The 13,703-nt window shown below is 34.6% G+C and overlaps 1 protein-coding gene and 1 long non-coding RNA gene across 13 annotated transcripts in view; both read right to left on the bottom strand.

The window, feature by feature from the left end:
* The window catches only part of LOC106056430 (receptor-type tyrosine-protein phosphatase eta-like), a 75,487-nt gene that overhangs the window by 44,347 nt on the left and 17,437 nt on the right, over positions 1-13,703 (bottom strand). For 9 of the 12 annotated variants that reach the window (XM_056031529.1, XM_056031527.1, XM_056031525.1 and 6 more), the window contains 4 exons: positions 6,806-7,084; positions 6,534-6,686; positions 2,323-2,592; positions 997-1,134 (listed from right to left, as the gene is read on the bottom strand). In XM_056031529.1, the coding sequence (XP_055887504.1) occupies positions 997-1,134; positions 2,323-2,592; positions 6,534-6,686; positions 6,806-7,084 (840 nt within the window). The remainder of the gene's footprint in view (positions 1-996; positions 1,135-2,322; positions 2,593-6,533; positions 6,687-6,805; positions 7,085-13,703) is intronic. The other 3 variants (XM_056031532.1, XM_056031536.1, XM_056031537.1) reach the window with 1 other exon arrangement.
* LOC129926601 (uncharacterized) lies at positions 8,099-13,390 on the bottom strand. Its single transcript, XR_008778304.1, has 2 exons — positions 12,236-13,390; positions 8,099-8,903 (listed from the first exon to the last, which is right to left on the bottom strand). It is a non-coding gene; the product is annotated as an uncharacterized LOC129926601 (long non-coding RNA).

Genomic DNA, 13,703 nt, shown 5'->3' with positions numbered 1-13,703 from the left:
AGAGCAGTTCATGTAGAGGTTTGCTTAGATAACATAATGTCCTCAATCCATACCAAACTGGCTTTAGAAAATATAGGTCTTGTGAACCTCAACTAATATGACTAATTGATGATTTTTCAAAGGGATAAGACAATAATGAGCAAATAGCTGCTATTTTATTAGACTTTTCTAAGACATTTGACAAAGTTCACCACCATAGCTTACTTAAAAAATTTAAAATACTTTAATTAATAGTTCATTACCTCAACTATAATAATACATGGCTCCAAAATCCTCCCAATAACAGTTAACTCAGATATACATCAAGGAACAGGTTTAGGTCCACTACTGTTTCTAATTTACAAAAACGCCTACCAAATTGCTTTTATTTCAGGAACAAAATTCAGATAATTTGCCAAGGATTGCTTAATATATAGAACTATAAAAACAACACAAGATACTGAAATTTTACAAAAAAAATTAGTAGGGTTACAGAAATGGGAATCTAATTAAAGCATGTCTTTCCACCTGGAAAAATGCTAGTGATTAAGAGTAACAAAATAACTAAAAGAAAAACTTATAAAATACTTATTTTATTCCTGGTAAACCAGTTACACGGACTAAAAAGTCAAAATATCTAGATGCAATAATAAATGAAAAATTAACATGCAATGAACAAACTAGTAAAATTGCTCTGTCAGAGAAATAAATAGTATTGTAACTGTATTGGCAGAGTGACAAAGTTAATTTTTTTGTGACCAACTGACACATGTAACAAAAGCAATTTCACATGCTGCATAGCAGTGAACTGTGTCAGTAGACAAGGGACAGTACTAGTACTTGCAAATATGAGCCGTGGTATGGATGTGATCGAAAGCCTTCATGGACCAGAGACAGCGAGGTGACCAGGTCTGTTAATCAAACCAAATATTTAGCAGTGTGGCTAATTAGCGGTGAGTTATTTCTCACATACATACTTGCTTGTGTAAGATTACTTTGTCAAAAAAATATACTTACGTGGTTGACAGCTAGCTGACCAATATTGAGATGAGTTACACAAGCATTTTAATGCTCCACTGCTATTATTTCTACATGTTAGACCAGTATCACAAGGTTGTGTTGCATTTTCTGTACAGATCTGGCCATAAATAGCACCTAAAATTACAAGCATTTTATTTTTAAAGTATATTAGAAAAATTTAACAAATGAGTGATATTTTACTTAAATCATCATCATCTTTATCAGACTACATATGAGTAAGGGCTTGAGAGGCTCAAATCCTCTCTTGCAAAAGCCATGGACAGAAACCCTGCTGTCTTGCGTAGTGCATAAATGTCGCCATACAGGTCGAGAATTTTGGGTTTCCCAGACCTGTCGAGATGGAGATCAGCAAGTCTGGGGCAGTCAAACAGAATATGAGGCACGGTTTCCTCTTCTTCCTAGCAGCGGGGGCACTGTGAATCAAAATTTTGCCATAGCCGCGAGAAATATGAGCCAACAGGACAATGACCAGTCCTGCACTGTGCTATAATAGCTTGCTCTGGCCTGGACAGCCTCCACCACGGGGAAGTGCGGTCTGGGCGCCTCATGCGCTCCCAGACTCCACTGGCTTTTTGGGACTTGTCCCAGCACTCAAACCTCTTTTCCATTTCTGTTTTTTGAATTATAGCTAGGGCTTGATGAAAGCTTACAACCTGTTCAGTGGGTGGAATTTGCCCTCCCTGGTGGGCCAAAGAGTCTCAATAGTGTTGCCAGTCACACCTATGTGACTCGGTACCCACTGCATTATTACAGGGATGCCATAGCGTTGTTTAATGTTATGTGAGGCCATGATGATAGTGTTGATATTGGGGGGCCATGGTCCGGGGCTTTACAAAACCTGTAGTACAGATTTTGAGTCAATGACCACAACAATCTGTGTTGCCCTCAAATGTCCCTCGCCGAGTTGAGAGTCAATGACTTTTAAGGCTTCATAGACTGCCATGGTCTCCGCATCAAAACTGCAAACACTACCACATCGTCCAAAGATTTTGACTGAGTAAGAGCCAAGAAAGTCGATGTAGGCTCCATAGCCTGCTCTTCCAAAATCTATTGATGCCGACCCATCAGTGTATGCAAAAATAGCACTGGGCTTGAAGGTATTAATGGTCTCCAGAGCTATGATTGGAAGGTCGTTAGATGAACGACTTAGCTTAGTGGCATTAGGGTCTACTAGTTTCAAGAGTATGTCTATTTACTTAAATAGAAAAACAAGCATTAAGCTAGCAGAAGAAAAATATTAAAAGTGGTTAAAACATAATACTTTTTGGTTATGAATATTTATTTAATAAACTAATAACTTACTTGTCCAAATATTTTCACTTTTTACTAATGCATTTGAATAGGTTGTATAGCTATCTTTTGGAGGTATAGAGACTACAGTAAAGCTGTACTTTGTTCCAGGTGAAAGACTAGATATAGAGCCTCCATTGATAGTAGCTGATTGGTTTACAGGGCCACTGGAATCATGTATTTCAAAAGTGACAGTTGTATATGAAGCATTAGCTTTCCAATTCAATACAATTGAACTGCTTGTTACCTTGTAGGTTATATTTGACACTTTTATGCCATCAACTGAAAATGTAGATAATCCAAAATTTTTGTTAATTTTATTTCAGAGAGAGATAAACATAAATTTTAAAAGTATATCAAATATATTAAATAGAAATGAATAATCTTAGGTTTTTAAGTTAAAATTTTGATACATTGTTCTAAAAGATGTTTTGAATAGCAAAATAACAGCTTATTTGTCAATTAAAGTATTTAAAAAAATGTTTAGCTTTAAACATTCAATGAGATTGTAAATAAATTCTAAATAAAAAATCATACAACTCTAATCTGTTTTAAAAAAATTAAAGCAAAACAAGGAATCCAGCAATTAATTTTGCACAAAACTGCTAAAGAACTGTTGCATCTTCTGCACATTTGTTTTGAAACCTTATCTATATCTTATCTTATATAATACAGATGTTACTTCAAAAAAAAAGATGATTATGTCCTACGTGTCATGCATTTAGTCATGCATATTAACCAATGACTTAAACTCTGCCAAGTCACTGGTTTTCCTGGCTAGCTCAGGCAACCCATTCCATGCTCTAATAGCACTAGGGATGAAGGAGTATTTGTACAAATTTGTCCTAGCATATAGGACAAAGAATGTGCCTTTATCTTTGTGTCTTTCAGAGTATTTTATTAAATTTTGTTTTTGTATTTGAAGATTATGGTTCAGTGTTTTATGTATAATTACTACTTTACTTTTGAGTCTTCTGTCCTGAAGGCTTTCTAAATTTAGTGATTTTACTAAAGGTGTTACTCTAGTCAAATGTGAATATTCGTTTTTTATGAATCTCACTGCTCTATTTTGTGTCTGTTCCAGTTTCTTAATGTTTTCTTGAGTTGAGGGGTCCCAAACGGAGGATGCATATTATATTATTGGCCTAACCAAGGTTAAATAACATTTTAGTTTTATGTTCTTATTTGATTTATGGAAATTTCTTTTAATAAACCCTAATGCTTTGTTTGATTTTTTTATAGTTTCATCAATATGTGGATTCCATGACAGTTTTTCATTTATTATAACACCTAGGTATTTTGCGTTTTTATTCTGTGTTACTGTAAACCCAAAGATTAGCTACCATTAACTAAACTTCCCGTTAATAAAAATTGACCCCAGCAGTTCTCTATATAATATGACAAAGTATGTAAGCAAAGCTGGGTCTGCACAGCCAGCTGCAATCTTCTTTTATATTACGACTTGCCTTTTATTTTCATATTCACTATAACCAACAGAACACACTTTTTAGACAACTTTTGAGGGTTATGAGCATAAAAAATGAAAAAATCAAATTCTTACTGGAGACTAAAAATAATATCAAAGCAATATGAGCATTGTACATAAATTTATGCTTAGAAACATGAGGCACAGAATGCTAACTGCCTAATTTAACATAATACATGTATCTGATTTACTAACTGGATTTTTTGGATTTCAAAACAAAAATGTGAATGTGTTTGAAAAATATAATAACTAAGTAAAGTTGACCAAAGTGTTGTTCGAAGTTCTTTTTTTATTGATTTGAAAAAGGTTTAAAAAAAACATTTTTGATTTTGACTTCAGCTAAACAAGAAGGTTGACCAGTTTTATAGAATTCTCAAGTAATATTTACCAACATTTAGAAAAAATATATTTTTATCACACTCATAAATATTGCCTGCTTAAGATGCTGAGTTAATAGCTTAACAAGAAAAATATTTTTAAAATATTTCTTTTTTTAAAGAAATTACCTACTTTAAATAACTAATAGAACAATTAATTTGGTCTTAATTAACTAATGAATTAATAAGAATTTTATTTTAAAAAAAAGGAACTTTTTTTCACCACGCCCTCCCAAGAAAAAAAAACAAAAACAATGGGAATTTATAAATCTACTAGACTTTATAATATTCTAATGATAGGCGTTTAGGTCTAGACCTTTATTTTATATTTCGAAAAATAATAACCGTCGTACTAAAGTTTTAACAGCATGGCCAATAAGCTAGTATTATTTCTTTTATAATGATATACATCAACTGTCAAATTTCTTGAAAATCGTTAGAGACTTTTTTTGAGAACCATGTCCACCAAGTTTCCATGAATGTACGATCTGAATAGACATATTGTAAAAACTCTCAGATGGTTTAATGATAAAGACTGAATATTTAACTAGATCAAATAGAACATAACATGTTGACATATTTATACCTTAGCCCAAAGTAGAATGTTTAAATAATATGTAAAGTTTATTCTGAAGTAAATTTATATTACAATTATGTAAGTATATTTAGTAGTATGAACACTCTAAGTTTTAAAAAATCGTATCTAGTTTTAACCAAAATAAAAAGATAACCAAATAAAAATGAAAGAAATAAATTCTAGATAAATTACTGATCTAAAGCAAAATAATGTAAACCCAAAAATATTGTTTAAAAATAAATTTGGGGCTTTTGCCATGCACCAGGTAGCAAAGCTTAATAAAAAAAAATCTAGATTGAAAAATCAAGTTTATAGTCATCTTAAACGTTTTATAGCTGAATAGAACAAAATATTTAGATCAACAACTGTTATATAGCAATACAAATTGTATGCAAACAAATATATATTATATATATATAAATATATTGTAATAAACCTGGTGGTGGCACAGATGGGGGTAGTGGTGTGTGTGTAGTCAGTCAACGCAAATCGCCCCAGGCCAGCGCTAGACGAGCAGTCAACCATGATGAGTTACGATGGTCAGCTGAGACAAGTGTCAACATACCGGTTCAGGAAGGATCGGCGTCGTGAACAGAGCTCAGGAGCATCACGAGGGATGTAGTCATCTGACCACCCAGAATGGTCGAGCGACGTTCTGTCCAGTTCTAGAAGGCCATTAGGGACCCTATATAAAGAGCGGAGGTGTTGCAGTCAAGACAGTTCAGAACACGGTTCCCTACAGCCCAGTTCAATACAGTCCGGTCGACTACAGCACAGTTCAGTGTGGTTCAGCGGCGTGGTTCTGTACGGAGCATTATGATGGTTCAGTGCGAATTACTGTCAAGTACAGTCAAGAGGAACGGCTTCTTGATCTTGGTCCGAGTCCGACATGACGAACCCAGTGTGTGAAGTCAGTCCTGAACTGTTGAACCCAGTGCAAGCCCGGAATGAGACGAAGAGGCCAGTGCAAGAGTTGATACGTCAGTACGGTTGATAAGTAGAAATATTTGTACAGCCAGTGTTACGCATAGCCAATTGTACAGTATTGGCTCAGATTTATTTGACTATGAAAGTGTTACGTTACTCTGAAGCCCTGAGTTGTCAAGTTCTTTAAGTTGGTGGTGTGTAGTGCAGTTTGCAGAGAGCCTGGATAGTGAGATTCGTTACAATATACGTAATCCCCACCCCCTCACCCAATCAAAAGCAAAAGCATGTAAAAAATTAGCATAAGTTTTCCCTTTGTAAAAACTAAAATTGAGAAGGATGATCAGGTTTTTTTGTGAAGACCAATAATATAATTCAAGTTACAAAGCAGACAATTGCTAGACACAAAAGTACAGAGTTTGGTCTAATGCCATACTTTTGTTCTTTCATTCCTCTAGTTTAACCTTTACTTGTACTGGTAATGGAGTTACGCTATGATATAGTGTTTATGTAGTGCATTCTCTTTACTTGTACACTTTGAAAAATTTTTGTACTAATCAGGCATTTTTTTTTATCTAAATGCAGAGATTTGCCACAAAACTAAAAAAAAAAAAAAATTAATAATCATCTGAAAGCAAATGATAACCAGCAAACTTTAACTTAACAGTGGGTCATATTGAAAATAAAGGTTTTATTTTTATACCTTAAATCTTTTGAGCTGTTTATTTCAAAGATTCAAGGCTGTTTTTACAAACAAAAAAAAAATACAAATGGTTCAAATATATAGTAAACCAAAACAAAAAGTTGCCATGTGCAGTCCAGTGTAAATGAATATACAAAACAAAACCAAACTACTCACTCTCCAGACAATGAGAATCAGATGAACGAAACTGAGTATCATTACACAAACACAATTTTCTAGCAGGAACTGAGTTGGACAAGGTACAATTCAAATCAAGAGCACATTGTGGTGAAAAACTATCTGATAGGCACTCATTTCCATAAACAGCATCTGGAGAAATTCTTGAAACATTAGTATTGCCTTTATGCTCAGAACTTTTAATGAATGTTTTTTTTTAAGTCCAATAGTAGGATAAATAATATTTTATCAATTTCTTTAGACAGACTTACAAGTCCAAAAATTGTCTGTTTGAACCATCCAATTGTTGTATGTAGTATATGAATCATCTGGAGGTGTCGAGACAACAGTGAAGTTGTACTTTTTTCCGGGTGTAAGTCCTGATATGGAACCTCCAGTACTATTTACAGGCGAGTCTACAGTGCCTTCCACACTTAAGATTTTATACTTCACATTACTGCTATAATTGGTATCAACATTCCACTTTAAGATAATTTTGTTTGTTTCCATTTTGACTAATTGTTTCTGAATAGACACAGCTAATTTGTCAACTGCAATGTAAAAAGAAATTGTTTAGCTGAAACATTCAATGAGTTTACAAATGGACACAGTTATGCTGGCAGGTGGGAAAAAGAAATACTGCTTACATCATGTTTTCAAGTGTGTTTTTTTCGGTAAAATCATTATTTGTCAACTTAAGTGTAAAAAAAAAACAAAGATTGTTAAGATGCATTGAAATGTGTATCAATAAGACTATAAGTTGTTAAAACAGTTGTATTTTAGCATTGAAGATTAAAAGATGACTTATAAAAACTACATTACACTTAAAATGTCTTTAAAGGTTCCATGAATAAATAAATAATATAAGAACATTGCAAACATTAACCTAATTAGAATGCATAATAGAATATAGAAATGAAAGTATTATATAATGTAAAGACAGATTTTTTCACACTAAAAAAATCAGAATGCAAGGAAGACATCTATCAAGAAGTTCTAGACTTTGAATATTATAAGGTGCTACAAGATGAGAAGAAAAGAAATGTAAAATTTTAGAAACAGGTTGGTGCTACATAATTCAACTAACTGATGTATAATATAAAAGAATTCACAAGTGATAAACAGATAATGAAGATATAAGGAAGTTTTTATTAAGAGGTAAGTTTTCTTTAAGTTCAAAATATATTTGTGACAAAAAAAACAGGAAAAATTAAAGAATGCTTGTAATTAAGTATTAAAATATTTTGTGCAGAAGTACTCTAAGTAGTATATTTGTAAGCTCTCTGTGACCAAAAAATGTGTGTTTGTGTGTGTGTGCTCTTTTATACCTAATTAACAACACTAATCAAATGTGCCAATTTTTATTCTATGTCCGAAAAACAATGGATGCCCCCAAAGTAATCCCTTGTTTTACTGTTTCTTAATTAGGGCCAGAATAAGCTGTGACTAAACAGGTTAATTCTTGAGAGGAAGATACTGGTATTTTATACATGAGAATAGTTCAATCCTAAGGTTATCTGACAGGGCAGCTTGGTTTCTCCATAGGCTGCTTTTATACTTTTAAATTTCTGCAAAGATCATGCCCACTTGAAGAATCTGTCTCTGTGCAGTCTGATAATAGTAAATTTTCTAACATATATTTTGATATGTGTAGGTTCCACAGATAGTGTTGGATATGCCTTGCGTAAGTTTCTGTCCGAAAGTTCAGCAGAAAGGATTTCCTTTGAAATTCTTCCACCTATTATGCATCTGAAATGTCTAATGTCTGAGGCAGTCTAGTCTTCTTTATGTTCTTAATGCCAGTAGTGTATAGTCAATTTCCTAAACTTCCTAGTTGACCTAGTCTATGCTTATGATAATGTATGTTGACCAACTCACATTGTCATTAAGCATTGAATGCACTGCATAGGCATTGAAAACTATAATTTTGGTTGCTGTGGTCCAAGGGAGAAAAATTGCTTTGGGTACCAGTAGTTCTTTTAATTAAATCAAATACTGGTACATCTAAATATCCTTAGGGAAAAGCTATTAAAAATCTATTTTTAACATTGACCAAAAAGCATAGCATTATTTTTTTAAAATAAATATTCAAAATATTTTTTATGCACAAAGTATTTTAAAAACTAGATTTTAAGGCACCAGTATTAAATAGTATGGAAGGCAAGGTGGCTCAGCGGTAAAGCACTTTGCTTCCATACTGGGGTTCCAAGATTTGAATTCTGAAGAAAACTGGGATTTTAAATTTCTGGATCTTGGGGTGCCTATGAGTCCTCCAAGCTCTAATGAGTACCTGACATTATTTGGGGAAAAGTAAAGGCGGTTAGTTGTTGTGCTGGCCACATGATTCTTTCCTTAGCAGAAACAGATGACCTTTCATCCATCCATCCATCCCAGTGGCGCTACAGCCCATGGAGGGCTCTGGCCTGCATTAACACATCCTTCCATTCAGATCTCTCCTGGGCCTTTCGTCTCCACGCCCTAACCCCAAGCTGCTTCAGATCTGCTTCCACGTCATCTATCCATCGCATTCGGGGTCTGCCTTTGAGTCGCCTGCCTTTTGGTTTTTGCCTGTATACGATTTTCGCCCCTCTGTTGTCTGACATTCTTTCAAGGTGACCTGCCCAATGTAGTCTGTTCTTTTTTATTTCGTTCACTATTGGTGGGTCTTCATATAATTGATATAACTCATGGTTAGTGCGTGTCCTCCACCCTGTTTCATCCTGTATGGCACCATAGATTTTCCTAAGGATTTTTCTTTCCCAAGTGTTAAGTAAATTTTCAGATGTCTTTGTCAGTGTCCAGGTCTCACTTCCATACATTGCTGCTGGTCTTATTATAGTTTTGTATATTATTTTCTTGGTTTTACTTGAAATCATTTTGCTCTTAAGTAGATGGTGGGTGCTATAAAATGCCCTGTTGCCTGCTGCTATTCTTTCCTTTATTTCTGTTACTAGGTCATTTTTGAAATTAATAGTACTTCCTAGATATTTGAAAGTTTGGACGTTTTCAAATTCGTGGTCTTTGATTTTGATATTTTGTCCCTCTGTTTGATTGTCTCTTGTCATTGTGATGTACTTGGTTTTACTGTCATTGACCTCAAGTCCTGCTGGTCGAGATGCTTCTTCTAGTTGTATGAAGGCTCTAGCGATGTCAGAGGTTTCTTTACCCAATAAGGCAATGTCATCGGCATAAGCAAGGTATTGTAGAGGTTGGCTGTATATCGTCCCTGTTGGTTGTGGACCCATGTTTTCACTCCTGAAGTAGTTAGTAATAGTTCCCCTTGTGTTTATGTGTATATTTCTTATAACCCTCTCCAGTGTTAAGTTGAAAAGCATGCAGGAAAGTGCGTCTCCTTGTCTTAATCCTCGTTTAATCCTAAATTCCCGTGAGTGTTCTCCTTGTATTATGACTTTGCTTTTTGAGTTGTTTAATGTCATATGTATAAGTCTTGTCAGCTTATTGGGTATTCCAAAATCCTGTAGTGTGTCATATAGGTATTTCCTTCTGATACTGTCATAAGCCATTTTATAGTCTATAAAGAGTTGGTGGATTGGTATGTTGTATTCATGGCATTTTTCTAGTATACATCTTAGTGTGAAGATGTGGTCGGTTGTGGATTTGTTGGGTCTGAAACCACATTGGTAGTCACCTAAGATTTCTTCTGAATATTTTCCAAGTCTCTTAGTTATAAGCCTAGACAGTATCTTATAAGTCACATTTAGTAGAGAGATTCCTCTGTAATTACAGCACTTTAACTTGGATCCTTTTTTGTGTATTGGGGTTATAAGAGCCGTTTCCCATTCTGTTGGTATTACTTCTTCTTCCCAAATTCTTGATATTAGTCTGTGTATTTGGGAATGTAAGTCTTTCCCTCCATATTTAATTAGTTCTGCTGTGATTTGGTCCTCTCCTGGTGCTTTGTGATTCTTCATGGTCCTAATTATTTCTGATGTTTCAATGAGTGTTGGAGGGTTCACTAAGGGATCTTGTCCCCCATGCGGCAGTTCATATTCTCCATTGTCTCCATCTTCAGTGGTATTTAGGATCTCCTCAAAGTATTCAGCCCATCTCTCAATGACCCTGCTGTTTTCTGTAATAAGCTGACCATCTTTGTTCTCACACATGTGTGATCTAGCTTGAAATCCGTTCTTTTCATCTTTAATTTTCATATACATTCCTCTCATGTCTCCCTCCTTTGCTAGTTCCTCAATTTTAGTGATCTTGGACTTTTCCCATTCCCGTTTTTTCTTTCTTACAACTTTTGTGGCCCTTCTTCTTGCTTCATTGTATTGCTGTCTAGTGTTCCTGGTTTCTCTCTGTAGCATTATCATTCGGGCATTGTTCTTCTCTTCTATAGTTTGTCTGCATTCATCATCATACCACCCTATTTTCTCGTTCTTTTGTTTAAATCCAACTACCTCTTCTGCTGTTCTTTTGATAGCATGCTTTATTATTTCCCAATGCTCATTTATGTTATTTTCGCAGTCCTTTTCTAATGTTGTCAGTTGTGTTTGGAGTGCCATTCTATAAGTTTCTGCAACAAGTGGATCCTTTGTGAGTTTTTGACTATCATATTGCTGTGCTCTCTTTCTTTGGTAATTGTGTATGGTACTTATTCTTTGTCTAAGTTTAGCTTTTACTAGTAGGTGGTCTGAGTCAGCATTAGCTCCTCTGAAACTTCTTACATCTAGTATGTCTGATCCATGTCTCTTATCTATGAGTATATGATCTATTTGATTCTGGGTGTTGCCATCAGGTGAGATCCAGGTTACCTTGTGAATATTCTTATGTTGGAATTTTGTGCTGCTGATAGACATTCCTTTTCCTGATGCAAAATCCACTAATCTTATGCCATTATTGTTGGTCTCTTCATGTAAACTTTCTTTGCCAATTATTGGTCTGAATGCTGGTTCCTTTCCAATTTTTGCATTGAAATCTCCTAGGACTATTTTGATGTCATGCTTTGGCGCTTCATCATAAATTCTTTCCAGTCCATCATAGAAGGCTTCTTTTGTGTTATCATCTGCATCTTCAGTAGGGGCATGAACATTGATAAATGATATGTTGAAGAATTTTCCTTTCAAACGTAGTGAGCAGAGTCTATCACTTACAGGTTTAAATCCAATGACATTGCCTACCATTTCCTTTTTAACAGCAAAACCTGTACCTAAGTTGTTAGTGCTTCCACCACTATAAAATATAGTATACTCCTTGGTTCTGAGAATGTCCGAGTCTTTCCACCTGATTTCCTGTAGGGCTGCAAGGGGTATCCTATATTTCTTTAACATTTCAGTAAGTTGGGCTAGCGCACCTGCTCTATAAAGGCTTAGCACGTTCCATGTCGCAAAACAAAAATCATGTCCTTTTCCAGGCCTAGGTCGTTTTCCGTTGAGATCTGTCCGGGTTTTCTTGTGTGTATTAGCTTTCGTAACAGTATTTTTTATATGACAGAGTTGTTAGCCCTGTGCATAACCATCTGGGGGGCTGCCCCTTTCAGCTCTCTGGATAGCTGCCTTTATTTTCGGGTAAGGTGCCCTAGCCTTTGTGGATCCCTCCACTTCCTGCAAGGCAGCAGGTTTGATTTTGGTCCACCCCGGGTATTTTATTTCCCCGGTACCCACCATATCTGGAGGGCATTCCCCTATCCGCCACCTGGGGAGGCGCTCAATGGGAGATCAAAAACTCCACACGAGACAGATGACCTTTACTATTTAATAATATAAAAAAATACTGTACCAGAAGGCATAATAAAAAAAAGTTTTATCTTTTGTCAAATATATACTTAATAATAATAAATATAAAGCTTTCATATTGGACAAATGTAATTTAAAATTTAAAAAAATAAATAAATGAATACTTAAGGTGCAACTACTTAACCACTTAAGTTTTTAGAAATAAGTGTGTAGTGCAGTGTGTGTAAATTGTGCATGCATATTGTATACATATACAAAGAAACAGTTTCAAAACAACACAATGTGTAAGCACTAAATAGAAAGTCCACCGATGAGTTTGAAGGTAACCTGTTTTTTCATTAAGTTTAACTCAAAGTGTTCAATGAATGATGAATTGTCTTCATGTTTATCATTATAACTAAACATGCAGAGTCTATATTCTTGTTGCATACACACATTATTTAAGAATAATTAATAAAGGGATAATTTTTTTCTTTACTGTAGATTACTTTACAACAAAGAAACCAGATACCGGTAAAAAAAATAAACACGTAAGAAATAAGATATACTAAATACCACTCAAGAAAAAAACAACTCAAGAAAAGAAAACCAAGAAAACAGATATTCCAAACAAACAAACAAAAAAACTCAAGAAACCAGATATGCCAAAAGCCAAAAACACTCAGGAAACCAGATATTCAAAAAAAAAACAAAGAAGAAACTAGACAATTAAAAAATACTTTAAAAACCTGATATTCCAGAATCACTAAAGAAACCTGATATTCCAAAAGCAATAGAAAAACCAGATATTCCAAAAGCAATAGAGAAACCAGATATTCCAAAAACACTAAAGAAACCAGATATTCCAAAACACTAAAGAAACCAGATATTCCAAAAACACTAAATAAACCAGATATTCCAATAATACAAAAAAAAAAACAACAGATATTCCAAAAACACTAAATAAACCAGATATTCCAATAATACAAAAAAAACAACAACAGATATTCCAAAAACACTAAAGAAACCAGATATTACAAGCAAGCAATTTATAATTCATGAATGTGTGAACACCGATAAATTGAAGCTAGCCAGATTGAATACTGAAATCAAGATGATTTGAATCACAGAAATGAAATTTAAGTCAGTTAAGTCCAGTTCCTTATTCAAATACAAAAATATATATAAAAAAAAAAAAAAAAAAAAAAAAACAAAGACAGAAATCATAATTTCCGAAAGTAGAAGAAAGAAAATTAGTTTCAGTAGCTGGGGAGAGCATTGAAATAGTTCTTAGACTTGACTTAGGTCCTCCCGCGTCGTTCGGCGCATTGGGCGGCAAGCTGTCTCCATAAAGATCTGTCACTGGCAACGTCTGAAGCCTCCTCCCACCTGGTGTCCACTGTTCTGAGGTCCTCCATGAAGGTATGTCGCCAAGTAATACGAGGATGTCCCTGTTTGCGCTTTCCTCATTTTGGCTTCCATGTTATCGCAACTCTTG

Source organism: Biomphalaria glabrata, chromosome 6, assembly GCF_947242115.1.
Source record: "Biomphalaria glabrata chromosome 6, xgBioGlab47.1, whole genome shotgun sequence".
Taxonomy (NCBI): Eukaryota; Metazoa; Mollusca; class Gastropoda; family Planorbidae; genus Biomphalaria; species Biomphalaria glabrata.
Note: the sequence above shows the minus strand (reverse complement) of the source record. Positions and strands in the feature narration are given on the sequence as shown.